Source organism: Trematomus bernacchii, unplaced genomic scaffold (genome assembly GCF_902827165.1).
Source record: "Trematomus bernacchii unplaced genomic scaffold, fTreBer1.1, whole genome shotgun sequence".
Lineage (NCBI taxonomy): Eukaryota > Metazoa > Chordata > Actinopteri > Perciformes > Nototheniidae > Trematomus > Trematomus bernacchii.
In genome coordinates, this window is record NW_022987609.1 from 1,329,871 (window position 1) to 1,356,959 (window position 27,089).

Here is a 27,089-nt window from a genome sequence, read left to right on the forward strand (position 1 = left end):
AATCATGGTGGATCTGATAGTTATTTTACGGATATAGATTCATAATTTAGTCTATAACTTAGTGAAAGAGGACCATTATAACCCAAGACTGTGTCTAGATATCAGAAATGGATTCCAACCATTAGATCAAACCCAAATACATTCAGGTTAAAATAATATAAAACACAAAAAAGCAGAAAAAGCTCACATTAAAGAGGTTGTAACTAGCAAATGTTTATCATTTTGGTGTAAAAAGTGACAAACAATAAATCAATTGTTGTTATCAGTGAGTTTATGTTAAGCTTTCTGTTAATTGACTAGTTGATACAGTGAATAATTGTCTTAGCTTAGATACATAAATATACATAAATATACATTCCTTCCTAATGTAGTCTTGTTTGCTAATTGTTAGTCTAACCCAAAATTTCGACATATTAGCATTCCTCCTTATGCTAGCACACATTTTTAACCTAACTTTGTGACTTATGCGAGAGGGCAGTTCCTGACAGATGCACTGCCATAAGTATGTATGTATGAATATACAGAATGTTAGCTTTTGCTTTCATGTTGTTTGTTAATTTTATCACACAGTCTCATTGAGAACAATTGTTTTTAACAAGAACAGCAAAAGTACAAATATTAGACATGGTGGGATGTCTTGGGTTCAGATGTACATCTAGATCACATTTGGCAAAACAAAAACATTTCCCATAGCACCAGATCACATCCTTAGAAGAATATGGAAGATGCATAATGTTATTTGGTTGGAGGTTTTTCTTTCTAAGCGTTGTGATTTTGACCCTCGCATTTCCCCGGCTTGATTTACATATGAATTTGTTTTTCAGACATTCAGTTGTCTTAAGATCTTATGACCTTTTTCGTGTTTATGAAGTCAGACATTGAAGGTAGCTCACATTTGCAAAGCCTTTTTGCATTGCAAATTGTGATGCTTTTTATTTTCCTTGGTCATGCCAAGAACATCTTCTCACTGGAACATATTGAAGTCGTTATGTTTGTGTTTTCATTGCTTCTACTCTCCACTTTCGTCGTTTTGGAAATGACGTACAGAAGTAATGTGAACACATACAGTTTCCTTTGGTAGTAATCCTGCACACATTCAATTGGGCAAAGTGTTCATTTTAAGAAGGACACTAATGAAAGTGTGTGTGCATAGTGTCACATAGACATAGATTGTTCATAAGGACAAAGAGTAGGAATACACTGTAAACAATTTTGGATTCATTTTTTAAATTTTTTATAAATTGATGGCTGTTATTTTCCAAAAAACGTTTCTTGATGAATGTATCAGGACTCATGGGATTCTCAAAAAAAACTAACCCTAACCCTTTTTTTTCTAAAAACGAAACTGGTTTTAAATGTAATCCTGCATTAATAAACTCTAAAATCTAACTTGTAGGTTGTAGGAACCCTGTTTTTCCAGCAAATGTATAGTTGAAGCGGAATTCTGAACAAATATTGAACTCTCTGCTTCTCTGTTTTATTTCCACAGGTGCTGTTTAATCAGTTCAAGTACTTCTTCAACTTGTACTTTTTGCTCCTGGCCTGCTCTCAGTTTATCAACGAGCTACGACTAGGAGCGCTCTACACCTACTGGGTCCCTCTGGTGTGTGACATTTCACTGACTGATAATTATCACCCTCTATCAACTCATTTGACTTTATCAGTGTTTAGAAGTTATTCTGATAGTATTTAGTTTTGATGGAAATAATGTAACGGTAGCCACAGCACTAGCATGTATGAAGTTGATTTGTTGTTCTATATTTAGGAGAAATAACTATTTAATTTGGACATGTTTCACTCTTCAGGGTCTGGTTTTGGCTATTACCATCATGAGAGAGGCAGTTGAAGAAATAAGATGCTACCTTCGAGACAAAGAAGTGAACTCTCAGATTTACAGCAAGCTTTCAACAAGAGGTACGGATTGAAACAACATTCACAATATTCATCTGGCTGCTACTTATTTATCTATTTACCTAATATATCATATTTCAATGACTTGCATATCGACTCTTATTGCACTATTTCACTTTTTTAAACTATTTTTCTTCTTGTATTTACTATTTACTTGCACTATATTTGTCTGTTTATCTGTGTTTTGTGTGTTGGAGAAGCCTGTGACACAAGATTTTCATCGACATAACTACACTGTAGCTATGTTCGTTTGACAAATAAAGAACCTTGAACCTTGGATCAGAAACTCAAAGGAAAACAGTGAATATGTTTCGGTTGTGTTGATGAACCATGTTGCTTATTCCTCAGCATCAGCGTCTATTAACTGTACGAGGTTGATCCTGTTCAAACTTATTGGGGCTAGGGGAAATGGTGGGGTAATTCAAAGCAGAGATGTAAAAGTGTACATAAGAGGCCTCGGTATAAAGTGCTACCAGCAATAAAAAGCAGGGGACCTCTTGTGGTTTCCATCACTTTGTCCCTTTGATGTGGCAGCTTGTTTTACCCATAAACACGACTACTGCTTGCCTCCATGATAGCGGCCCCCGAGAATATCTCGCGGTTTATAGAAAGTTTATGGTGTCAGGACTTGGTGTGTTGTTTTCTAGCATAGGAAGAATGTGCTTGAGTTGTCTTATTATTAATTAAATTGTTTTTTTTAAATATATAAAATGAATTCACATGACTTAAACAGATTTATTCTTTTTTTTTGTGTTGAAAAAACGCTTGAAGAAGCAAAGATAATCCATTTTCTGAGAAAAAAAAACCTATACATATTCACATGTATGTAGATTGAGCTTGTGAATGTATCAAAACTGAATGAAAAATGTAAATAGATTCATCAATAATGGACATTGTTGCAGGCTAATCTTCGTTTGATCAACACATCAGTTAAATAGATAGTAATGTCGCAGCTCTGATCACGTGTTAAGCGAAGCATGTGCGTGAGATAAATGTATAGATCAAAGCGTCATCTCTGACTTTAAAGTATATATTGCCACATTTAGTTTCTGAATGATAAGGCTGCTGTGAAAATGTGTAAAATGTTTTTTTTGTAATAGTGGAGCGAGGCACTCATTTGAAGTCCCGTGAAGCCCGGGCGCATAGCAATATTAATGTGCTTTAATGTCTTACATATGCAAAGCCCTGAGGTCACGACACAGGTCAGGGGTCAGTGATCTCTTCCAAACAATTTTGTCTGCTCTTTCCAAATGGAATGAGAGAAAAGGATCAACTCCCCCTGCATTCTTTCAAATCTGCACAGAAAATTACGTTCCCAAATTCACTGGGGTTACTGCCGAGGCATGCAGGACAACGGTTCACCGAGGAGAAGAAACTCATGTTCTTAAATCACATTTCATTAACCAAAAAACACAGGAGAGTGTTTTTCGATATGATCTTCGAGGATCAATCCTATAAATGCTCTCAAATCTATGTTCAATTATTTATAAGATGGTCCCATTCTTGATTGTTATATCTTTTTCATAAACACACTTTATTAACATGACATTTTGTTCTTTATTTCAGGCACAGTGAAGGTTAAAAGCAGCGGCATCCAGGTTGGAGATCTTATAATCGTGGAGAAGGTTTGTTAAAGATCGTTTCATCCACATCTGTGAACAGTTTTGCTTTTCCCAACTGTCCAGTTAGCAGTTATATGACAGCGAATAACGAGGGGGTTGTTAATGTTCTGTGCTCTGCTGGGGAGAGAGGTGAAAAGAGTTAGTAAAGATTTTGTAATCTTCTGATCAATGCTGACTCTCCGCCTGTCAAACTGAACCTAAAATACCTTTTTAATTAGATCCCAAACAAATTCGATTAAGTACTATTTATTGATATGTCTTTTTTTTTTTGACATCATGAAATCTGATAGTGTAGTTTATTTTAAGATATCTAATTTAGTGTGTGTTTTCTGAGGGAATCTGTTGTGTCGCAGAGTAAATTCTCTAAGGTCTTTGTACATGAAACATGAGAAGTGAGACCTGTTTCCAAACGGCAGGCTTCTTTCTGAATCACTCATTTCAAAGCAGCTGAAGGAAAGGTCACACGTGTTGTCCTAGACGTTTCTCTAATATGACTGAGTGATGCAGAGTTATGTTAGGACTCAGAAGCAGCAATGGCTAAACCAAAAATAGCTGTCATATTTTTGACTTTATTCTTCACCACTGATCAATAATCCATGCACGGTTCAGTTTTTGGGAAGCTGTCCAGATGAGTGGATGCAGAATGTGTTTTGTGTCGTGGACGGAGCGGGTCAGGCAGAGTGTAAAAAACCTGGTAAGGGTCCTGCTCGGGCCACGACAGGATGATTTGCCGCAGGGCTTATTATTTTGACTGACTGGCTGCCGGTAATGTGGCACATGAAAAGCTAAACGTCTCTACAGAAAAGTGCAGGATCAGGAAGTGATGTTAAAGTGATGTTTTTCTTTCTGCTTTTCTTTTTGTAGAACCAGCGAGTTCCTGCTGACATGATCTTTTTAAGGACCTCGGAAAGAAATGGTAAACATCTGCTGGTCATTCATCCAGATCACCACAACGGGCTGGATGGCTGGCTGGCCGGGGGAAATGACTTGTTTAAAAGAAAAGGCGCTGAGGTGCAGGGATTAGCCCTGAGCCAGCACAGGAAGTCCTACAATGTCTAAATTGTAATTGAGTCCAGTACTAAACTATCACTCAAAGTGCAGCGTAGTGGAGAGTGGGTCATGTAGACAAAACATGGCTCCCTCCTCATCTTCGCTAACCCGTTTTGTCTTTCAAATGAGAAGATCGTGAAAAGGAAGATGGAAGGACACACAGATATCAAATGCAAAGAGAAAACAGCAGGCTTAATCTGAATAATCAAATAAGGATTAAGACAAGATTTGTGATGACACGAAGATGGGGAATTGCATTGCACTTATTTATTTGCACATATACAAAATACATTACAATTGAATTCAAAGTACCTCCAAGGAACAGCACATCAAACATCACATCACAGGGGCATGTTGAGGTAAATCGAGACGCATGTTGTTGTTGTTGTTGTTGCCACTTCCTGTTGGAGGAAGGAAAACAACAGCTTTGTTTTACTGGAAATGTGCAGCTTGGTTATCTCTCTTCCATGTGGAGGCCATTAGGTCAATTATGAAGAGCCTAGGCCAGGATTGGGAGTTTTGGGCAGGATGACGCACGTAAGCCGGTGTGTGGGGGGATGGGATCCACTTCTATCCCAGAAGTGATATGCAGCTGTGTCCCATTCACAGGAGTTGCTGCTGTTCATTTGTGCTAAATTATTTTATTGCCCTTTCGGTTGTTAACTTGAAACGTCAGAACAAACTCAGAAAGCAGCAACAGTCGACAGAAGCTTTCAGTATCTGTTGAAATGTAAAAATAGTGACTTGCACGTCCTAGAATAGAGTGGGATGTCCTCTCTTCGGGCAAGGCATGGCATGTTTATTTATACAGCGCATTGCAACACAAGGCAATTCAGAGTGCTTAACAAAAAACATTTGGATGAAGTGCAACATAAACACATTAGAAAATGTCATAGAAAAGCCAAGAGAATAGCAATTAAACAAACTAAGGTATAAATTACAAGAATAAGTTACAGTGCAGTGTAAGATATGAATAGTTATTTGATTTATAAGGCAGTGAGAAGTCATTGGCAAAATAAAAGTCTTCAGTCTTAATTGAAATAAGTTAGAATTGCAGATTTCTGAGAGTTTTGTTCCAGATATATGGAGTTTAATAACTAAACGCTGCTTTTCCATGTTTAGTTTTGACTCCGCAGACAGAAAGCAGACCCTTACCAGACGATCTAGCAATCTAGAGTATCAAGTATCAGAAGATAAGAAATGTATTTTGGGCCGAATACATCTAGTGCTTTATAAACCAATGATTATATTTTGGAGTTAATTATTTGACATACAGGGAACCAGTGAGCTCCAATCTTCAGTCATGGATCTCCCTTGTTGATTTTATTTAGTTCTCAAGATGCAGCTGTCTGGCACAAGACTTGCTAAGTTACAGTAGTTCAGTCTGATGAATAAGATAAATGCATGGACAAGTTTTTACCAAACCCTGCTGAGACACAAGTCTTTTAATCCTTCATTCAGGGTGTCCGCGGGGTCTTAAAAAGTATTAAAAGTTGATAAATCAATTTAGCGACAATTAAGGCTATTAAAAAGTATTAAACGGCATTTTCCAAGGTATTACATTTGGTAGCTTGTTTTCAATAAGTATATCAACTGTCCAAAGAGGTTGTATTCTACAGTGTGCCTGAATGTAATCATTGCGTAGGTGTGTAGTGTGATTCTGTGTAGTTTATTTATGGCGTCCCGTTGGATTTGACGTCATCTGAACAGGACATCGCACGCTCACTGCTTGATAGCGCGCTAAGGTCCGTTTACGCCGGTTGTTAAACAACATCGTTATGGGGAAATGCAAGTTTGCGTCCAAATGGTTGGAAGATAAGGAGGAAGGACAATCAATACTGTATATAGTAAATGTGAGGTAAAGTGTGTCGCCAATGTAACCGGTTAAAACTCCAAGTGGTGATGAGGTCTTAAAATGTATGGAAAGGGTCTTAAAAAAGGTCTTATTACATTTGACTTCAGGATTCCTGAATATACCCTGTCATTGTTTGTAAAGGTGATAGTAGTCTGACTTTAAATGGACCTATTGTATCTGATGAATGTCAGATGGATACAAGCTTATCTATTGTTGCCCCCTAGGGGTGAATGTGTTTCCTCCATGAGTCTTCAGCTCTCGTCTCTCCTCCCCAGGCTCCTGCTTCCTGCGCACTGACCAGCTGGACGGAGAGACGGACTGGAAACTACGCCTCCCAGTGGCCTGCACTCAGAGACTGCCCACTGCTGCTGTGAGTCATAAAATAGAGGAGAGGCTCAGGAGTAAATTATATGCTGTGTTTATGCCATTGCTGTGCTTTGTGTTTAGCAAAATAAGTGCTGATGAAGACGTGTAATTGCACTATGGTCTCAGAGAAGTGCGTCATTAGGACAGAGGAGTTATTTGACTGAGTGCAGGGTGGCCCGCTCATCACAGAGTGACTTAAAGTTCAAAGGTTAACCTCAGGCCCGTACTCTATGCTCCCCATGAGTGTTAAATCAGTTAGGGGTTTTAAATTAATTTTTATTTTATTTTAATATTCTATAGTCATGACAGTGGTCTCTATTTAACAGTTTCAATCAATATTAAACAAATAAGTGTTAACTGCTTACATTTCATTTGGCTTTAGTCTACAATTGGTATTCGGTTTGTTAGCAGTGAGCGACTTCATTTGTATTACTTACCAATTAATACAAATAAATAACAGCTGAAGGATTGTGACGTTTGACTATAGGCTTGACAAACTATTGTAACAGATCTTTTTACTATTATTACGAAACCTAATTAGTTTTGATGGACAGCAATACAGTTTATTTAGTATGTAGTAAAAGGCTTAACATGGCTGCTCTTATCAAGCTAACTCATTGGTCAAGAGCAGAATCAATTATTCAAGCGTCGAAAATTACAACTATTTTGATATTTTATTATTTGTAAATAAACGTGAATATCTTTGGCTTTTGGTATATTATTAGTAAGACACATTTTTTTTTTTTTTAAATGACCATGTGTTTGATGTTTACAGGACCTTCTACAAATCAGATCATATGTGTATGCAGAAGAGCCAAACATTGATATCCATAACTTTGTTGGAACTTTCACCAGGGTGAGTGCTAACACTACTATTCTGTTGAAGCCTTAGCCCCTTGTGTGCAACCATTTTACCCTTTTTATTTTCATGAATGAAGAAATCTGGCAGAACGTTTTACATACAGCATGCGAGTCCTACACTTTAATGAAACAGCTAGCAGAGTTATTTGTGATAATGTGAATTAATTGGATTCACTGTTTAGAAGTGTTGAGTGTTCGGCTTATAAGTTAGATATCCATGAGTCATGCAACCTTTTGGAAGATCAAAGATTGCCTTCTTCCTCCTTATCCTAATATTTGTTAGGTGACAGATATATTAGGCCAGCAATGTTAGCTACAGTACTTAGCTAGGGAACATTAGCTATTTCGATAGCGAATTGTAGCTATTTAGCTGGTTAACGTTATCTACCTATCTACCTATCTACCTATCTACCTATCTACCTATCTACCTATCTACCTACCTACCTACCTACCTACCTACCTACCTACCTACCTACCTACCTACCTACCTACCTACCTACCTACCTACCTACCTACCTACCTACCTACCTATCTACCTACCTATCTACCTACCTACCTACCTACCTATCTACCTATCTACCTACCTACCTACCTACCTACCTACCTACCTACCTACCTACCTACCTACCTACCTACCTACCTACCTACCTACCTACCTACCTACCTACCTATCTACCTATCTACCTATCTACCTATCTACCTATCTACCTATCTACCTATCTACCTATCTACCTATCTACCTATCTACCTATCTACCTATCTACCTATCTACCTATCTATCTATCTATCTATCTATCTATCAAATGTATGGCTCTCATAATTTCAAAACTAATGACTATTTAACACACTATGGTTAGACTTGCAGTGTGGACCTGTGTCTAACGTTCAGGCAGTGAGAATGGTTATAAAATCATAGTTTTCTTGTATAAAGCAGACGTGCAAAACTTCTTTAAAACAACCATAACAATTTGTCATCTCGACTGTTACAGGAAGACGGAGACCCTCCAGTCAACGAGAGTCTCAGCATTGAAAACACTCTGTGGGCCAGCACTGTTGTTGCCTCTGGTAAATAACTGACCTGGGGCGCTGCCCTTCTGTTAGGGGGGGGGGATTAAAACCCAGGAAGTAACCAGGACCCACTTTTGCCTTTAGGGCATAGGGGCTGACTGAAGCTATGACCTGTCTAACCAAAAACAGATCTTTGACAGCTCCCAATTGGCTCTGAACGATTTAAAAAAAATAAGTGTTTATTTTGACTGAGATTGCATTGTGTGCTATGAATCACAATATTGGAGAGATTCAACATTATTCTCATAATCATTGAAAGATATATTTTAAAAGACCATGGTGTGAGTTTTTTTAAAAGGAGCTGTTCCAAGCAATGATATCAAACTAAGTCCATAGGATACAATTTGTAAAATGGAATATCTACTCCGTGTGAGTGTTTTTAAATGTAATTTCATATCATTGCTTTTAAATTAGTGTTTTTAGATATCATTTTATAATATGTTTCTTAATGTCTTTCATTTTTGCAAAGCACTTTGAATTGCCTTGTGTTGAAATGTGCTATATAAATAAACTTGCCTTGCCTTGCCTTACGCAATACCACAATCCTTAATTTTAGAATAATTTGTACACATATTCTTGTAACAAATGTTGCGTCGGTAATCTCATCATTAATTATGAAGCCTAGCTTACCGTAATGGTAAAGAAAGTGTGTATCTATAGTAGGAGACATGAAGTGGCAAACATATCTAACGTCACTATAGGCTATATCAAATGTTATCCATTAAACAATTGTAAATCTGCATCCTATAATCCAAATGACATTCATCATTTAAACATATTCTTGTCAAGATTAGAAGTCTGGGAAACATCTTCTTGACGTTCTGTGTTTTATGTTGTACCTTCATTATATATATTGACCTGAGGCAGCTTTTTAAAGTCTCTTTCCTCTCCCTCTCTGCAGGCACGGTGGTGGGGGTGGTGATCTACACCGGCAGGGAGCTGCGCAGCGTCATGAACACCTCCAACCCCCGGCACAAGGTACAGTAGTGTGAAGCACAGCCTGAACAACAACATTAGATCACTTAGTTCAGGGTGTCCGCGGGGTCTTACAAAGTATTACAAGTTGATAAATCAATTTAGTGAAAATAAAGGCTATTAAAAAGTATTAAACGGCATTTTCCAAGGTATTACATTTTGTAGCTTGTTTTCAATAAGTATATAAATATTCCAAAGAGGTTGTATTCTACAGTCTGCCTGAATGTAATCATTGCGTAGGTGTGTAGTGTGATTCTGTGTAGTTTATTTATGGCATCCCGTTGGATTTTACGTCATCTGAACAGGACATCGCACGCTCACTGCTTGATAGCGCGCGAAGGCCCGTTTACGCCGGTTGTTAAACAACATCGTTATGGGGAAATGCAAGTTTGCGTCCAAATGGTTGGAAGATAAGGAGGAAGGACAATCAATACTGTATATAGTCAATGTGAGGTAAAGTGTGTCGCCAATGGAACCGGTTAAAACTCCAAGTGGCGATGAGGTCTTAAAATGTATGGAAAGGGTCTTAAAAAAGGTCTTAAAAGGTATTACATTTGACTTCAGGATTCCTGCATATACCCTGTAGTTACACACAGAACAATTTGCACATATCGTAATCGCACTACCTGCTTTTACATTTAATAACTCCAACACTTATTGCTATTATTTATTAGTTGGAGAAGGAAACATGCAGATTAATCATCACGAGCACTTGAGTTCATCATGTAAATATGCCAGATTTAACCATCAAGGCACATTTTTGGTCTGCCTTTTTATAATATATATAGTATCCTATGTTTATAAATGTTTGTTTAAGTAGAAGGTTAGTCTATTATATGGTATTGTAACTTATTCTGTATATTTTATATTGTGTATTTTTAGATACTACTGTTTATTTTGTATTTTATTCCATTTTTATGTTATTGTTTATATGTTTAACCCATATGTAGGGCCTGCTATAATGCCACTTTGACAACAAACAAAATCCCAATTTTGGATGGATAGCATATATCTAATCTAATCTAGTTGAAATGAAGATTGAGGATTTGAATGGAATTCATCCTTAAAATAATAAAATAACTTGTTTATATTTCTAATGTGCTTAGACCTGTATATTGGACATACACAGATTAGTTTTACATTATTTTAACTCATCATTTCTGCCTCTGTTGCTCACTCTAGGTGGGTTTGTTTGACTTGGAGGTGAACTGTTTGACTAAGATCCTGTTCGGGGCCCTTGTGGTGGTGTCGCTGGTCATGGTGGCCCTTCAGCACTTTACCGGCCGTTGGTACCTCCAAATCATTCGCTTCCTGCTGCTCTTCTCCAACATCGTGCCCATCAGGTACGACTTCATATCCTGGACTTTAAAGACATCTGTATTCTTGCTTTCATGCTCTTAATGTCTTTCATTTGTGTATAGCACTTGTGTTGAAAAGTGCTATATAAATACAATTGCCTTGCCCTGCCTTGCCTTGGGTACATATAAGGGGCAAAAAACCTCCCACTAATTTTTTTTTTATGCAGTTTGCGTGTCAACCTGGATATGGGGAAAATGGTTTTCAGTTGGATGATAAAGAAAGACTCCAAGATCCCCGGGACGGTGGTGAGAGCGAGCACCATACCGGAGCAGCTTGGACGCATCTCCTACCTGCTGACGGACAAAACAGGTTAGACTGGGAAGTGGCAGTAAGGAGCAGGGTTGGTTAAAGTATTCAGAACCTTTACTTAAGTAAACATACTAATACGACACTGTAAAAACATTGCATAACAAGTCAAAGTACCTCATAAAGAATGGTACTCAAAGTGTAAGGAGTAAAAGTACTTGTTGCACATCAAAATGACAACATATTTAAAGGGGAAAGCAGTAAATCCTCACAATTTAGAATCTGGAAGTGTGAAATGTTCTCACAAAAAACGGTTTTGCTCGTTGTTTAAGGTACCTCAATATAATGTTGGGTAGTTAAATCAATATCAAAGCATTATATTTCACATTCTATTCCCGAGTGTTTTGTCTAGAAATCGCCATTTGTAAAGTTACTAGGAACTAAATCTTCCTAATCCATAAATGTTGTGGAGTAAAAAGGACAATATTACAGTTCGAACTGTAGTGGAGTTGAGAAAATAAAGTACAGGTACCTAAAATGTCTACCCAAGTGCAATACTCAGAGTAAATATACTCCGTTACTCTCCAACTGGTTAAAAGCAGCATACTTGATATTAAAAAAGCCGTAGTCTTGTGGCTTATAGAAGCACAGAAGCCAGCATGTGGAGCAGTAAAGTGAGGAGTTATAGTGCAGAGGATTTGCCGAGGAAGTATCCAGTAGGACAGAGTTAAGTCGTTTCCTTCCCTGGGGGGTTTAGCTCTGCGGTGGGGTCTCTGCTCCCTGCTACTTATTGGACCCTTAAATCATAAAAAAAGCCTCTCATCCATACACACCTTCAGAGCACAACACCTCCACCAGTGCACTTCCTCAGGCGCGAGGTGTTACAGGTCAGATTTATAGCCCTCATGCCCAATAAAGTGATCAGCCTCTCCCCCTACCCAGAGCGTGATAAGGCCGGCGGGGTCCGCGGGTCAGGCTAATGTACGCGCGAGGCCCCTGAGGTCTTTTTGATATACTGGCGGAAAATGCTTTTAAAGTGAGTGTGAGGATACAGAGGGAAGGCTTCTGGCTTCCTTACCATATTTTTCCAATCACCATATGTGACATGCTAACTCTGTTTTTAGTAACTGCTTGTAAATCCAAACACTGTAGACGTACTTTTAGATATCTTTTGTGACCAAGTTTTTATTACATTTTCCACCCTTTTTCACAAGATGACATTAACATACAGAGACATTTATAATCCATGCATTTTATGACATAACATTTAATCGTCGTACACTTAAAGGTAGGGTAGGTAAGAATGGAGAAACCAGCTTGAGTGCGATAGAATTTTAAAGTACGCAGCCGAAAAAAATCTGCCCCTTCCTTCAGACTTCCTTACAGAGCCCCTCCTCCAACACACACGAACGCGCACATGACCAATGAGGGCACGAGATAAGTTTGTGCACAGATGGAAGGCAGACAGGCAGGTAGGCCATCCAGTTATTTTAGCCGGGCCGGCTCAGATGATTGGTCGTGCTTTTTACAGCGCCACGGCTTCCACAGACGACATTTTTTTTAATGTATTCATTGTCAAAGCATTTAATGTATTCATTGCTATCGGGATGTTAAGAGCATTCCATGGAATATAACAAAAAGTGTTTCTGAAGTGAATTACCTACCCCACCTTTAAGTGAAGAAAATATTTGTTTCAAATGTTTTCATTTCGAAACCAAAATGTAAAACTGTTTTTTCCTATAAATTAAGGCTGCATGATTTTGAAAGATATCTGATTGGGATTTTTATTTGTACTTTTCAGTGCATTAGGATTCACGATATTGCTCATTTTTGCATCATAATTCACATTGTCCTTGAAATATATCTATATACAGTATATAAATAAATGTAGGGTTTGGTTTCAGGAAGATATTTGCCAAACTAATATGTTTTATTAAGTCTGTAGATTACCGTTTGTAGGCTGGGATATCTCTATGGCTCGAATGGATTGATAGCATTGAACAAGGAGTGATGACAGCCACCCAAAATAGTTCTTTAAAACATATTCAGCTTTACTCTGCTCCCTGAGATTTAAATATTACACTAGTCCATATTTTGAAATTGATCAAAATTCAAATGCATAAGTATCACATGTAGCACAGTATGCTTAATTACATCTAATATTTTAAGGGGATATTCATACTTTTTTGAACACCTTTTTAATCCAATCTTTACCAGGAACTCTCACTCTGAATGAAATGGTGTTCAGGCGCCTCCATCTTGGAACGGTGGCGTACGGGATGGACTCGATGGATGAAGTACAGAGCCACGTGTTCAGCGCCTACACACAGGTAAGAACAACATGTCTACGCAGTGAGAAGAAATCACTGAACATCACTCATTTAGAAAAAACAAACAAAGAAGAAAAGATTGAAATTCCAAAATCTTGGGAAAGGCTAAAACAAACAGCCGCGAGCATTGTTTTAAGAAACGTATCGGTTTGTGATTATTGTTTGGTTGAATGCTTCCTGACCTCAGATGACACTCTTTGTCCCCCTTGACACCAGAGGTTAGCGAAGCAGGAAACAGGATTAGCCCACAAGCAAAGCGCTGACCGGACTTCTTAAATGACGCTACCATTAACCCCTGGCACGCACAGGCGGCTAAAAATAGCAAGGGCACAATGCAGAAGCAAATTGTTCAAATGTACTTCTCACATCTGGTTATGTTTACAGGCCACTATCACAGCAATCATGGGAACTGCCGTTAGCGAAACGGCTCGTTTCTCAGACTAAAAACTCCAGTTTAAAGTGAACAAAGTGTGTTCATGGGTCATTTCACAATTGGAGGACAATTTAGACATCAAACCTTCTGAGAAGTTAACCCTGCAGCGCTTATTGGTGTGCTAGAAGCCTGTAGAAATGGTATGTATGTATTAAAGTATTTGAACCTTTTGATCCAACTATAATTTAAACACAGTTGTATTCATTTTGAAGAAAATATTATAAGTTGTTGCATCATGCTTAGGCTACCTGGTGGCAATAAATAAAAAGCAGTTTATATTCTGTGGAAATAGATTATGCTAAATGATACATACACATTTAATTTGACTGCAGATAATGAATTGAACTGCAGAAAATGCAACTCTTGAACTGTTAATATTCTAATTATTGAAAAGGGGTTGCATTTAACAATGATAGCAAAAGCCTAGAAGGAGGGACAATAGAAAAATGCCATTTTATGGGGAGTTTGAGAGATTTGATAGTGCATCCATTGTATGTTGAAGCATTTTGAGCATTTCATACGTGGGACAGAACATTTCCTCCAAATCCGGAATGACCCATAAAGTGTGTTCATATAGTTTGTTTATAGAGTGGTGCAGTGACGAGTCCTGAGTTAGCATTTTACCACTTCCTGTTCCCTCGTCTCAGAGCCAATGGGATTTCTCCATAGGATTTTGGAAAATATCTGGAAATAAGGTCTGTGGTTGACACACATTTAAGAGACGGATCACGTTTTGTTCTACGACATTTAATACATCAGCAGTGACCCCACTGGTGATTTCTGAAGAGTTTACGTGTCTGAAAAACGATGGTTGTTACCAAGTGGCTGAATAGGACTACAGAAGTTGTGGAGGACATTGAACGTCATTACGGCGAACACGTAAATACTCCCGCTAAGTTTGTTTTCCCCGTGTTCTGCTTGAAAGCAAGTACCTGCCTCCTGCAAACTGTTCAAACAAACGCTTCAACAATTTAGAATCTGTATGTTTGAATATGGATCTTAAGTTGGCGTGACGTTGAAGCAGCGACCCTGCTGTAGTTCGTTTATAGCATAACGTTAGCATTTTGCTTCTGGCGATTAGATTTATGATTAGAAAATTATAAAAGTAGGGTAGACATGTGGATATTATCCGGCTGAACAAAACGTGCATTCATCATACAGGTTTGTTTTCCACAGACCTTATTTCGAGCTATTTTCCAAAATCCTATGGAGAAATCCCATTGCTTTTTTGTCGAGGGAACCCATGCAGCTTACTTCCGGGTAAATACGTCATCCCTGCACCACTCTATAGTCAGTACAGTTTGACTTTACAGATTATAAACTGTACTGGCTTCAAAAGCTGCCTTCACTTGGAGAAAAAAACCTTGAAACCACTCTGAAAGATTCCCATTAGAAAAGGTAATACGTCTTTTCAGATCCCTCTAGTATGTCACCTTTTGATCACACTGCCTTCTGTCCTTTTCCTGCAGCCCAGCCATGACCTCCAAGCCTCCAGAGCTCCAGCAGCCACTAAGGTCCGCAAGACCATCAGCAGCAGAGTCCACGAGGCGGTGAAGGCCATCGCGCTGGTGCACAACGTGACGCCCGTGTACGAAGCCAACGGAGTGACGGACCAGGCCGAGGCGGAGCAGCACTATGAAGACACGTGCAGAGTGTACCAGGCCTCCAGCCCCGATGAGGTACGATGGTCCGACACAGGAACATGTACCTTACACTAGGGGTGTCCAAACCTTTTTCACTGAGGGCCACATACAGAAAAATATACAAAGGGCTGGGTCACTCACTAGAGCAGGGGTGTCAAACTCAATTTCATCACGGGCCACATTAGCATTATGGTTGCACTCAAAGGGCCGGTTGTAACTTTATACTATATAAAAATACATATATAAATATTTAATATATATAAAATAATGTATTATATTACATTATTGCCTCTGCATTGGATTATCGGATAGGGTAATAACTTCATAATTAACTACGTCTGAAAGCAGAAGTCTAGAGCAAATAATTGCAAGTCTCTTCAGTGAGAATGTCACAAAATGATTTTAAAAGAAAGTCAAAATCAAAGTGAAATTTGAAAAAAAAGTAACATTTTGAAAAAAAAGTCAAATTCTGAGGAAAAAGTCCAATCTGAGATGCATTGTGGGACATGTAGTTTATGGGCAACGTGCTTCTGTAAATCGACATGTAACCGTATTTGCAAGCTCTTGTGGGGCCTCATAAAATGAAGGCACGGTCCGGATTTGGCCCCCGGGCCTTGAGTTTGACACCCCTGCACTAGAGGTATATCGCCTCATAAGTTCAGTTATAAGTTAGCAAAATCAATCAAATGTAGGTAATTGATGCGTGTGAGTGTTGGCAGCTCATCCCTTAAAACAGAAGCTCAGATTGATTATAATAAGGAGAAATATGAAGGGTCTATTTCAAGCTTGTTAAGAAAAAAGCCCAATAACTTATTTACATATCAACTAAGATTTGTTAGAAAATGTTTTCCAACTTTAATTGACTGAATTTATTTGAAAAGTGTTCTTATTAACACATGAATACTACTGTGTAATATATTTGTACATGTATATTTAAGAAGTACAATATAAGACAAGCACAAGTTTGATTTGTGGGAACATATTCCATTATACTTTTTTAATTTGATGAGGGCCGATTCAAAATGGTCCCCGGGCCGTAGTTTGGACACCCCTGTCTTACACCAACTACAACTATTTAATTCCTCTCCTTTTGTCCTGCGTCTTTGTGCAGTACATCCATCAAATGATATACCTGAATTCACATGGAAGCTACACAGGAAATATATGTTGTCCAAACACGTCATCTTGGCATGTTGGGAAATGTACACCGTATCTACTTGAACATAATTTTTCTCAAGGACAAACATTGACAGTCTGTGATCAGACTTCCGATCTTAAGACGGTGTTCTCGCTCTTTCTCAGTAAAGGCCATTATCTCGAGCGTCTTCCCTGATTTCACAAGCCATAACGACCTTCCACATTCATGTCCTTGATCTGTATGAATTGTTTGAACTTCAGGAAGAGGGCTGCAGGAATCCGACTTGTATCCATTTCCTGCGATGTAAATACGGATTTCCTTAATGGGCTCCCCAGGCCATTGCACTTATACCCTTTTGAATTTCCTCTTTGATAGCATATTTTAATAGAGCGTAGGACGTCTGCTGCGATTAAAACACTGTGGTTTACATGGTGGAAAGGAAATTGAGCAGTTTTAGGTGGATAGAAAGGTAACCGTTTATTTGTCCTGAAACAGTACAGTAAGATTCAGTTTGCTCTCCAACAGCTTTCAGGAAGTCTTCAAATAGATCTGGTTTTGGTTGTGAGTGTTATGGACACAATGCCAGTTACCGCTAAATGCTGTCAAAACTGAAACATCTTTTAAGATGTCTGCATGCCAATGATAATAGGAGTTTTTGCTCTGGTAATAGTAATCAAACGGATGATTGAAATGATGTGTTATCCAACCAAGATAGTTCTGAATCACTTTCCTCTACTCTCGTAAAAAACGTCCGTTGTGCGATTGTTCTGAGTCAAGCCGAATGGATACAGCATTAGTCAGTCCAGTTAGAAATCTGCAGTGGATTTTGAAACTGCGATTACAATGCAGTGCTGTTGTGGTAACCAGATCCAAGAATCCCCTGTCAGTGAGCATTTCTAGACTGTGACTAAGTCTTATTTCCCAAAATGCGTGACCAACATTACGGTAGTGAGAGCTTTTATGACGTGAAAGTACTCCTGGCCTGGCATTGTCAGACTACATGGTCACGTATTTGTATAATAAGTGATTTCTCAACAATAAAAAAATGTGCGGTTTAGCGTTAACATTGACATTTTGTTGTTTACTCTCATCTGTGTCCATTTGGCCGTGTGCTATTAGGCCTGTCAGAAGATGGATGATGGATTGGGGATGTGAAGTGACTTCAGGTCTGGAAGTCTTCTCCCTCACACACGTAACATTGATTTAATGGAAGTCGTCTGTTGTGTCCTTCAGAGAGGAGACAAAACTATATTTTCACTTCAGAAATTGACATTTACGGAGCTTATCAATCAATAGTGTTGAGTGCTGGACATTTTTGCGTTATTGATTAAGACTAAATGGTTACTGTGCTTTCTACTCAGTCCAAAGTGCCTTTAATTGTTTGTTTTGTATTCCAAGTAATGGAACATATTGATATAAAAGGCTTACACATAATCATTTGTTCTTTTCATTTACGTTATCCATCTTAAACAAGGACAAATCAGAAAGAATACTGAATTTGCGCCGGGATTTATTAGCATTACGACTATACTTCATGCAGATACTTTCAAGTATTAAGCCAAATATTGTCCTTGGATACAATTTGGATATTGCACTTATCAATACTGCAATTTAAAATCCATTTATTGTGCAGCCCTATTGAGAACAAACAAATCACTGGTTACTTTCCCCTCTTGCTGTGTGCAGTACAATGATGTTTTATTATTTGATAACAACCTAAAACCAGTATCAGATCAATACTGCAGCCTGTCCATGTGTTTCCTCTCCTACAGTCACGTATCAATGAGCAGCCAGTAAAGCTTTTCCCCTTGGTGTTGGTAGGTGTCGCTGGTGCAGTGGACTGAGAGCGTGGGCCTCACTCTGGTGGGAAGAGACCAGTCCTCCATGCAGCTGCGGACCCCTACTGGACAAATACTGAACTTCACCATCCTGCAGATATTCCCCTTCACCTACGAGAGCAAGAGGATGGGCATCATAGTGCGAGTGAGTGACAAGATCACTCAGTTTGTCTGTCAGCTAATTGCAGGTTGTGTATGTTGTGTGTATGTGCTTAAAATAAATTCAATAGACTTCATAGTTTGCTTAATCTTCTTTTGTTTACAGTGTATCTCAGTGGTTGTTGCTATGTGGGCGACTGTGTCTCAATACTTTACCAAGACAAACAGAATGTGATCCTCATTATCTGATAGAAACCTCACCTCCTAACCTCTGACTAAGTCTGATGACTAACTTTACTTTTGTTGGCTGGGATTTACCTCAGGAAGCCTGGATGTTAAAACTTCCTCAGGATAATATTTTTGAACGCTTTGTGAAACCCCTTGTGTATACCAAAATAAGTTGAGCATTTCTAGGCAACCCAAAATCATTGAATAGTGGGTTAGGAGTGGAAATCCTGAAACAAACTGGGTTATTCAATTTAACATGTATAAGATTTGTCTATTTCATTTCTATTTCTATGTGAATACATTGTTTTTTTAGGATGAATCTACTGGAGAGATCACTTTCTACATGAAGGGTGCAGATGTGGTGATGGCAGGCATCGTGCAGTATAACGACTGGCTGGAAGAGGAGGTACAATCGTGATAGTATAACTATTATATATGAATGTACAGACTTGGTGATAGGCTAATCCAGATGTTGCTGACTTTGTTTCCAGTGCGGGAACATGGCGAGGGAAGGCCTCAGGGTCCTTGTGGTGTCAAAGAAGTCCCTGACAGAGGAGCAGTATCAAGATTTTGAGGTAAGTTTAGTGTATTTGCACACTAATGAAGATATCAATGACTAAAGCTACAATTCACTTCAGTGCAGGAGACGAAAGGAAGCCTGAAAGGGTTATTGAGAGTCCTCTTATTGAAACAAGTACAGAAATGGCATTATTACCTATCATAGACAAATCAACACATTCCAAAAACAACATCTCTGTACATAAAACACACAGGAAAGGATACATAGAAGTTTAAGAAGGAACGAGAACTAGAATAGGTCAATATGAACAACCAACAGAAGCATCTTGCCATTAGGTTCAAGGTGCATGACAAATGATTTGAACTGGTTCTGCAAAGCCAAGGAAGATATTCATTTCAGGTACATATGTACTGAGTTTAATAAGTGTTGACCTTTTAATTTGATTTTAAAAATGTATGCCTGTATGACCTGTGCCTCTTTTGCCATAACATTAACACACAGTGACCTGGGGCTAAACTGAGGACCTTTGACACTACTCACACTCCTATAGTTTGTCTGAATTATGTCCAAAAAAAAGCCATCATAGCTGTGCAATAAATAGCAGAAATATCAACACATTGTTCAATATTTGTTCAACTCAAATTGCCCTCAAAACCCCCACAAATGTATAATGATGTTTTATGCAGACATTTTCAGCATTTTTAAATGTCAGAGTGTGTTGCTGACTAATTAGACTCACCTCTGACCCCCGGCCCTTCAGTCCACACACCCCACCCTCCCACACACACACACCCTCTCATTGTGTGAGCAGGGCAGGGCCGTCTCCCCTTGCAGTCTTCGGCCCCAGGCCCGTTTCTGAAGAGTAATTGTGTGAGCAGAGCTGGTGGGCAGCAGTGAGTCACACACACACTGAGTCACACACATAGTTTGTGTTCCTGTATGAGTCACTCTCAGATTGTTTTTGCTTTATCTCTCTCACATATTGCCCTGAAGCTGGAAGGCTGGAGAGGGGCGTTAACCGATTGATATTGTCTTTTGGGGATTTTCAGATTTATAAATCACAGTAGAATTAAATGCAGGCAATCACTGTATAGCTTAAAGGTGGGGTATGTACGTTTGAGAAACCGGCTCGAGTGCGCTAGAATTTGAAAATACACGACCGGAGAAAATCTGCCACTTCCTTACAGAGCCCCTACTCCAACACACACGAACGCGCACATGACCAATGAGGGCACGAGATAAGTTTGTGCACAGATGGAAGGTTGACAGGCAGGTAGGCCATCCAGTTATTTTAGCCGGGCCGGCTCAGATGATTGGTCGTGCTTTTTACAGTACTACGGCTTCCACAGATGAATGTTTTTTATGGATTTTTTGTCAAAGCACTTAAGATATTCATTGCTATCGGGATGTTAAGAGCATTCCATGGAATATAACAAAAAGTGTATCTCGAGCCGGTTTCTCAAACTTACATACCCCACCTTTAAGGGAAATGTTGATATCTTTATAAGGACATTTTTTTGCATATTTATGCTGCACATAATATAATATCTGTACAAAATGTGTGTGAAACATTTCTGTTGCAGTTTGTAACTTGTCTCTCTATCCCTGGCTGTTTTCCTGCTTGTTCTTGTTCAACCCGCCATTTTGTCGCTTTGATTTTTATTTATTTTTTATTACTATTATGTTTGTTTTACTCTCTGTATTTTATAATGTTTTTAGTTGATTTCATTCTCTGTGTGAACCGTATGTGAAAGCACTTTGTAACTCTGTTTGAAAGGGGGCTATATAAAAAGTGATTCTACCTAATTTGTATTACTTTCATCTCCCCCCCACTCAAAATCTTCCCGTCCCTCCTCAGGCACGTTACGTCCAGGCCAAGCTCAGCGTGCATGACCGCTCTCTGAAGGTGGCCACAGTGATCGAGAGTCTGGAGATGGAGATGGAGCTGTTGTGTCTGACCGGGGTGGAGGACCAGCTCCAGACGGATGTGCGGCCCACACTGGAGATCCTCCGCAACGCAGGAATCAAGGTCTTGAAGGGGGGGGGGGGCTCACAGTAGCAACAAACTAAGAAAACAAAATATAGAAACAAGACCAGAGCATATGTTTTCCTCATCTACCTACAGGAACCAGCCACATCCAAGCAGCTCCTTCATGTTTAACAACCAAGATTATAGTGAATTTGAATGAATTATAGAGACATTTGTTCGTGGTTTGGGTTGGCACGCTTCACATGGTTGACGGGAAGTTCTTCAACCCACATTTGAATGGAAAAAAGCATTTGGTTTTCTGCAAGGGAACTAGAAATCTGACCAGTCACTGTGATAAACGTTGAGCTGATAGTCAGAGTTGCTGTTTTTAATTTAAAGGGTCGGTTCAGAATCGGAAATCCTTTTTGTCCAAGAAACTGTAAGCAGTGCAGATAAAAGGCAAATAAATAAGAAACACATGTCAATAAAATACCGATCAATTAAGTACATATCCAAGGTATAGAAATGAGTAGCAGCATGCGAGTTAGTGAACATATAATAAGTGTTGATCTGCCACTTTTATCATTATTACATTTTGAAGGTGATATTGTTTTATTTCACAACAGTGTTGTTAGGTAGATACGTAGCAATCAGTAACAACAATACTAAGCTGAAACAAATGTATGTATTGCACATAATTATTGCTATTTCACAACAATGCAATACTTAGGTGCGTGTTGTTTCATATTCACCCAGAATAAGTCAAAACTCATGTTCTCACTTAAAGGTGGGGTAGGTAATTCACTTCAGAAACACTTTTTGTTATATTCCATGGAATGCTCTTAACATCCCGATAGCAATGAATACATTAAATGCTTTGATAATTAATACATTAAAAAAATGGCATCTGTGGAAGCCGTGGCGCTGTGAAAAGCACGACCAATTATCTGAGCCGGCCCGGCTAAAATAACTGGATGGCCTACCTGCCTGTCAGCCTTCCATCTGTGCACAGACTTATCTCGTGCCCTCATTGGTCATGTGCGCGTCCGTGTGTGTTGGAGGAGGGGCTCTGTAAGGAAGTCTGAAGGAAGGGGCAGATTTTTTTCGGCTGCGTACTTTCAAATTCTAGCGCACTCGAGCTGGTTTCTCCATTCTTACCTACCCTACCTTTAACTCGAGTCATAGCAGAGCAGATATGTGTTTTACTCAGGTTTAAAGATATGTGTCTGTGATGTTTGCCTTCAACAACAGTACAGTGGAGGTTAATGGCATTTAGGTACAGATAGGAAATAGAGGATCAAAAAGCTAATCTATGGTCAATAGTCACACATTGAAATTACCCCACACACACAGTGGGTGTTTCTCAATGTCGAGGACGCTTCCTTGGTAGGACATGTCTTCCGAGTCACTTCCTTCAGAAGCTAGGCAAGAATCCGTCCTGGCATTCCGAGAACGAAGAGTGGAACAGGCGAGCAAGTGTGCAGGTGTGCGTCATATGAGAAGCCCCGCCTTAAATTTTCCGCCACAGATTTTGGGAAATTGGTCCGTGCGCAAAGCATTGTGGGGATTTTAAGACCGCGGAGGATACACATGTGCAGCCTCGAAATTTCTCGCTACAAAGTACCCCGGGCTCGGTAGAATTCCAAGGAGCCTGGAACAGTCCTTCGGCGGGACTCGATGACGTAGCATCCTTGAAATAGTGGCTCTGGAGCATCCTTCCTTGACATTGAGAAACACCCAGTGACATTTATCCCATACCAGTATTAGGAGTTATTATAATATATTAGCTATTATATACACAGAGCCTGACGCTCACAGCTTTGAAATTAAATAAATGAATAACTAATACATTACAGAGCAGGCTACAAACCATTTTAAATTGGGACTTCTTCATCTCTAGAAAGTAGTTCCACATTTTCAAAATAACAGGAACATTGATCGGGTGTGACATGTTACTGCTGAATTTGTTTTATTAGATGAAATAATCTCTTAGATGCATCTGACAAAACATTTGACTCTTAATGAGGACATTTTATTAGGACAGTTGTTTTTTGGGGGGTTAATTAACCATTTGAATCCTGCTGTAACCTTAAATAAGCCACATCAAAAACGGCACCATTGAGATAGTCTGAGAATGAATTAGGATTCTGATATCAATCAGGTGTTTGTCTTCTGTTTGAAGCACTACAATAAAGTAAGTGTGTTTGATCGTCAGATAAGTTCACAAACTGACGCTCGCAGACAGAGCAGTTCAGGTTACTGATTAGACTCTTTGATCCCTGGAATTTAGCTTTTTTTAGCTGATTCACAGACTGATTGTTGTTTCACATTTGTGTGGAATTTCTCTTCAAACGGTGCGTCTCAGGAATCAAAAAAATAATCATGTTACTCTGGATTCTTTGTAGGTGTGGATGCTGACAGGAGACAAGCTCGAGACGGCCACATGCACGGCGAAGAACGCACATCTGATCACCCGCAACCAGGACATCCACATCTTCAGATCCGTGAGTGCAGGACAAGGACCCCCCCCCTCTCTTTTATACATATAAAGTGGGAGGAGCCACATGTCAAGTCTCTGTATTTTCTATCTTTATTATGTTGTATTTTACTGCTTTCACATTTTCTTGATGGCACTTGCACTCTCAATCCCATACAGAAGTTATTAGTTTAGAGTCCTCTCCTGCTGATGTTCAGGTGTATATCAGTATGTAGTGTCTCTACTTTAAAGAGTCCTCTCCTGCTGATGTTCAGGTGTATATCAGTATGTAGTGTCTCTACTTTAAAGAGTCCTCTCCAGCTGATGTTCAGGTGTTTATCAGTATGTAGTGTCTCTACTTTAAAGAGTCCTCTCCTGCTGATGTTCAGGTGTATATCAGTATGTAGTGTCTCTACTTTAAAGAGTCCTCTCCTGCTGATGTTCAGGTGTATATCAGTATGTAGTGTCTCTACTTTAAAGAGTCCTCTCCTGCTGATGTTCAGGTGTATATCAGTATGTAGTGTCTCTACTTTAAAGAGTCCTCTCCTGCTGATGTTCAGGTGTATATCAGTATGTAGTGTCTCTACTTTAAAGAGTCCTCTCCTGCTGATGTTCAGGTGTATATCAGTAAGTAGTGTCTCTACTTTAAAGAGTCCTCTCCTGCTGATGTTCAGGTGTATATCAGTATGTAGTGTCTCTACTTTAAAGAGTCCTCTCCTGCTGATGTTCAGGTGTATATCAGTATGTAGTGTCTCTACTTTAAAGAGTCCTCTCCTGCTGATGTTCAGGTGTATATCAGTATGTAGTGTCTCTACTTTAAAGAGTCCTCTCCTGCTGATGTTCAGGTGTATATCAGTATGTAGTGTCTCTAATTTAAAGAGTCCTCTCCTGCTGATGTTCAGGTGTATATCAGTATGTAGTGTCTCTACTTTAAAGAGTCCTCTCCTGCTGATGTTCAGGTGTATATCAGTATGTAGTGTCTCTACTTTAAATAGTCCTCTCCTGCTGATTTTCAGGTGTATATCAGTATGTAGTGTCTCTACTTTAAAGAGTCCTCTCCTGCTGATGTTCAGGTGTATATCAGTAAGTAGTGTCTCTACTTTAAAGAGTCCTCTCCTGCTGATGTTCAGGTGTATATCAGTAAGTAGTGTCTCTACTTTAAAGAGTCCTCTCCTGCTGATGTTCAGGTGTATATCAGTAAGTAGTGTCTCTACTTTAAAGAGTTCTCTCGTGCTGATGTTCAGGTGTATATCAGTAAGTAGTGTCTCTACTTTAAAGAGTCCTCTCCTGCTGGTACCAATTATATTTGTTGCTAAACACACACAAGGAGTGAAAAGTTAGGCCCCCTTGGATCTTTTTGGACCCACTACAGCCGCTATAGTGGGTAATACTTGATTCCAGCACCAAAGGGTTCATCCAAGTTGAATGCAGAATGCTTCCTGACTCCCTCGACCCACGGGCATCCATCCTCTGTGAGGCCAGACCCATTAGCTAGTGGTCATTCAGCCTCACATAACTAAACATGCAGCCCGAGCCAGCATCCTCAGCTGAATAAATCACCTCCCACCAGAGAAAGCATCCGAGCCGCTGTCAGAGAGAACAAACAGAGAGGAGAAACCAGCTGAACCACTCCCACAGGGAACACGCAGAGGGCTCACTTCCTAATTTGTTTTGCAGGTTGCGGTCTCTTTTTGCCGCTTTGATAATCCCCCTTTCTGCCTTTCCCCTCTGGCAGCGAGCCAGAGCTGAAGGAGAGCCTGCCATGTAGGAAGGTTACAACTTGCGCACAACTGCGGTTACTGGAAGAGAATAACAATGGTTGGCACGGCTTGAAAACCTCAGTCCCAGTGGACGAGGAGTGCTGACGGGGCCGGCTACACATACATCTGGATTAGCTTCCTGGTGGCCACCAATGGTCTGATCTGGATTGACGTATGAATAGTGAGCGGCTGAAGGATATTCATACCAGAGCATGACTCCTGCTGACAGATTAACACCGTGCCTTGTCAGAGCTGCATTTCTGGAGATTTTCTAGGTCTATATTTGAACCTGACCTATTGTTTGTTTTATGTTACTATGTATTTTCCCAGTTTGTCATTCCAATTTCGATTTCATTATTTAATCCCCTCTCTATTAAGCACTTATCAACCATGAGGATTCATTATCTACAGTTCTTACATTGAATTAATCCTTTCTTTCCTGCTGTGTTGAGCTCAACATTGAAATGAGGTTGACGCATTATAACAAGAATTGTACCATTAAAAAATCATCATCATCATCCATTGTTTACTCTGGGAAAAACTGACTGAGCATTAAGCTGTTTTACAGAAACACCTTGAATTCACATTCGTACACGCTAAGTTGAATAACAAACATTTAAATACCAAACAAGTCTGCCAAGAAGGAAAGACATAAAACAACAACAACAGCAGCAATTAAAACAATAAAATGCAGAAATAAAAACTATAAATATCAACCATGTTTGGGAAACAACCACGTCATGTAGCATAAACTCTCGCACACACTCTCCCCCCCCTGCCTGTAATGCCTCCATAGAGTGCCACAGTGACGCGTCCTAAAACCCGGAAGTAAACTCCTTCCGGTTCCTTCGAATATCCATCCATCCATAGGATTTTGGAAAATAGCTGGATATAAGGTACTGATGGTTGACACACATTTAAGAGACGGATCACGTTTTGTTCAGCCGGATAATCCCCACATGTCTAACCTACTTTTATAATTTTCTAATCATAAATCTAGTCGCCAGAAGCAAAATGCTAACGTTCTGCTATAAACGAACTACAGCACGGTCGCTGCTTCAACATCACGCCAACTTAAAGGTGGGGTAGGTAAGTTTGAGAAACCGGCTCGAGATACACTTTTTGTTATATTCCATGGAATGCTCTTAACATCCCGATAGCAATGAATGTCTTATCTTAAATTTCATCTGTGGAAGCCGTACTGTAAAAAGCACGACCAATCATTTTAGCCGGCCCGGCTAAAATAACTGGATGGCCTACCTGCCTGTCAGCCTTCCATCTGTGCACAAACTTATCTCGTGCCCTCATTGGTCATGTGCGCGTTCGTGTGTGTTGGAGGAGG

At 39.4% G+C, this 27,089-nt stretch overlaps 1 protein-coding gene across 1 annotated transcript in view; it reads left to right on the forward strand.

The window, feature by feature from the left end:
- LOC117483452 (probable phospholipid-transporting ATPase IIA) overlaps positions 1 to 27,089 on the forward strand; it is a 41,917-nt gene that overhangs the window by 3,057 nt on the left and 11,771 nt on the right. The window contains exons 3-19 of the mRNA XM_034131792.1: positions 1,490 to 1,603; positions 1,806 to 1,914; positions 3,478 to 3,536; positions 4,398 to 4,449; positions 6,714 to 6,808; positions 7,580 to 7,660; positions 8,655 to 8,730; positions 9,635 to 9,711; positions 10,891 to 11,051; positions 11,234 to 11,376; positions 13,531 to 13,643; positions 15,546 to 15,755; positions 18,679 to 18,840; positions 19,336 to 19,428; positions 19,514 to 19,597; positions 21,401 to 21,571; positions 23,917 to 24,015. Of these exons, the coding sequence (XP_033987683.1) occupies positions 1,490 to 1,603; positions 1,806 to 1,914; positions 3,478 to 3,536; positions 4,398 to 4,449; positions 6,714 to 6,808; positions 7,580 to 7,660; positions 8,655 to 8,730; positions 9,635 to 9,711; positions 10,891 to 11,051; positions 11,234 to 11,376; positions 13,531 to 13,643; positions 15,546 to 15,755; positions 18,679 to 18,840; positions 19,336 to 19,428; positions 19,514 to 19,597; positions 21,401 to 21,571; positions 23,917 to 24,015 (1,899 nt within the window). The remainder of the gene's footprint in view (positions 1 to 1,489; positions 1,604 to 1,805; positions 1,915 to 3,477; positions 3,537 to 4,397; positions 4,450 to 6,713; positions 6,809 to 7,579; positions 7,661 to 8,654; positions 8,731 to 9,634; positions 9,712 to 10,890; positions 11,052 to 11,233; positions 11,377 to 13,530; positions 13,644 to 15,545; positions 15,756 to 18,678; positions 18,841 to 19,335; positions 19,429 to 19,513; positions 19,598 to 21,400; positions 21,572 to 23,916; positions 24,016 to 27,089) is intronic.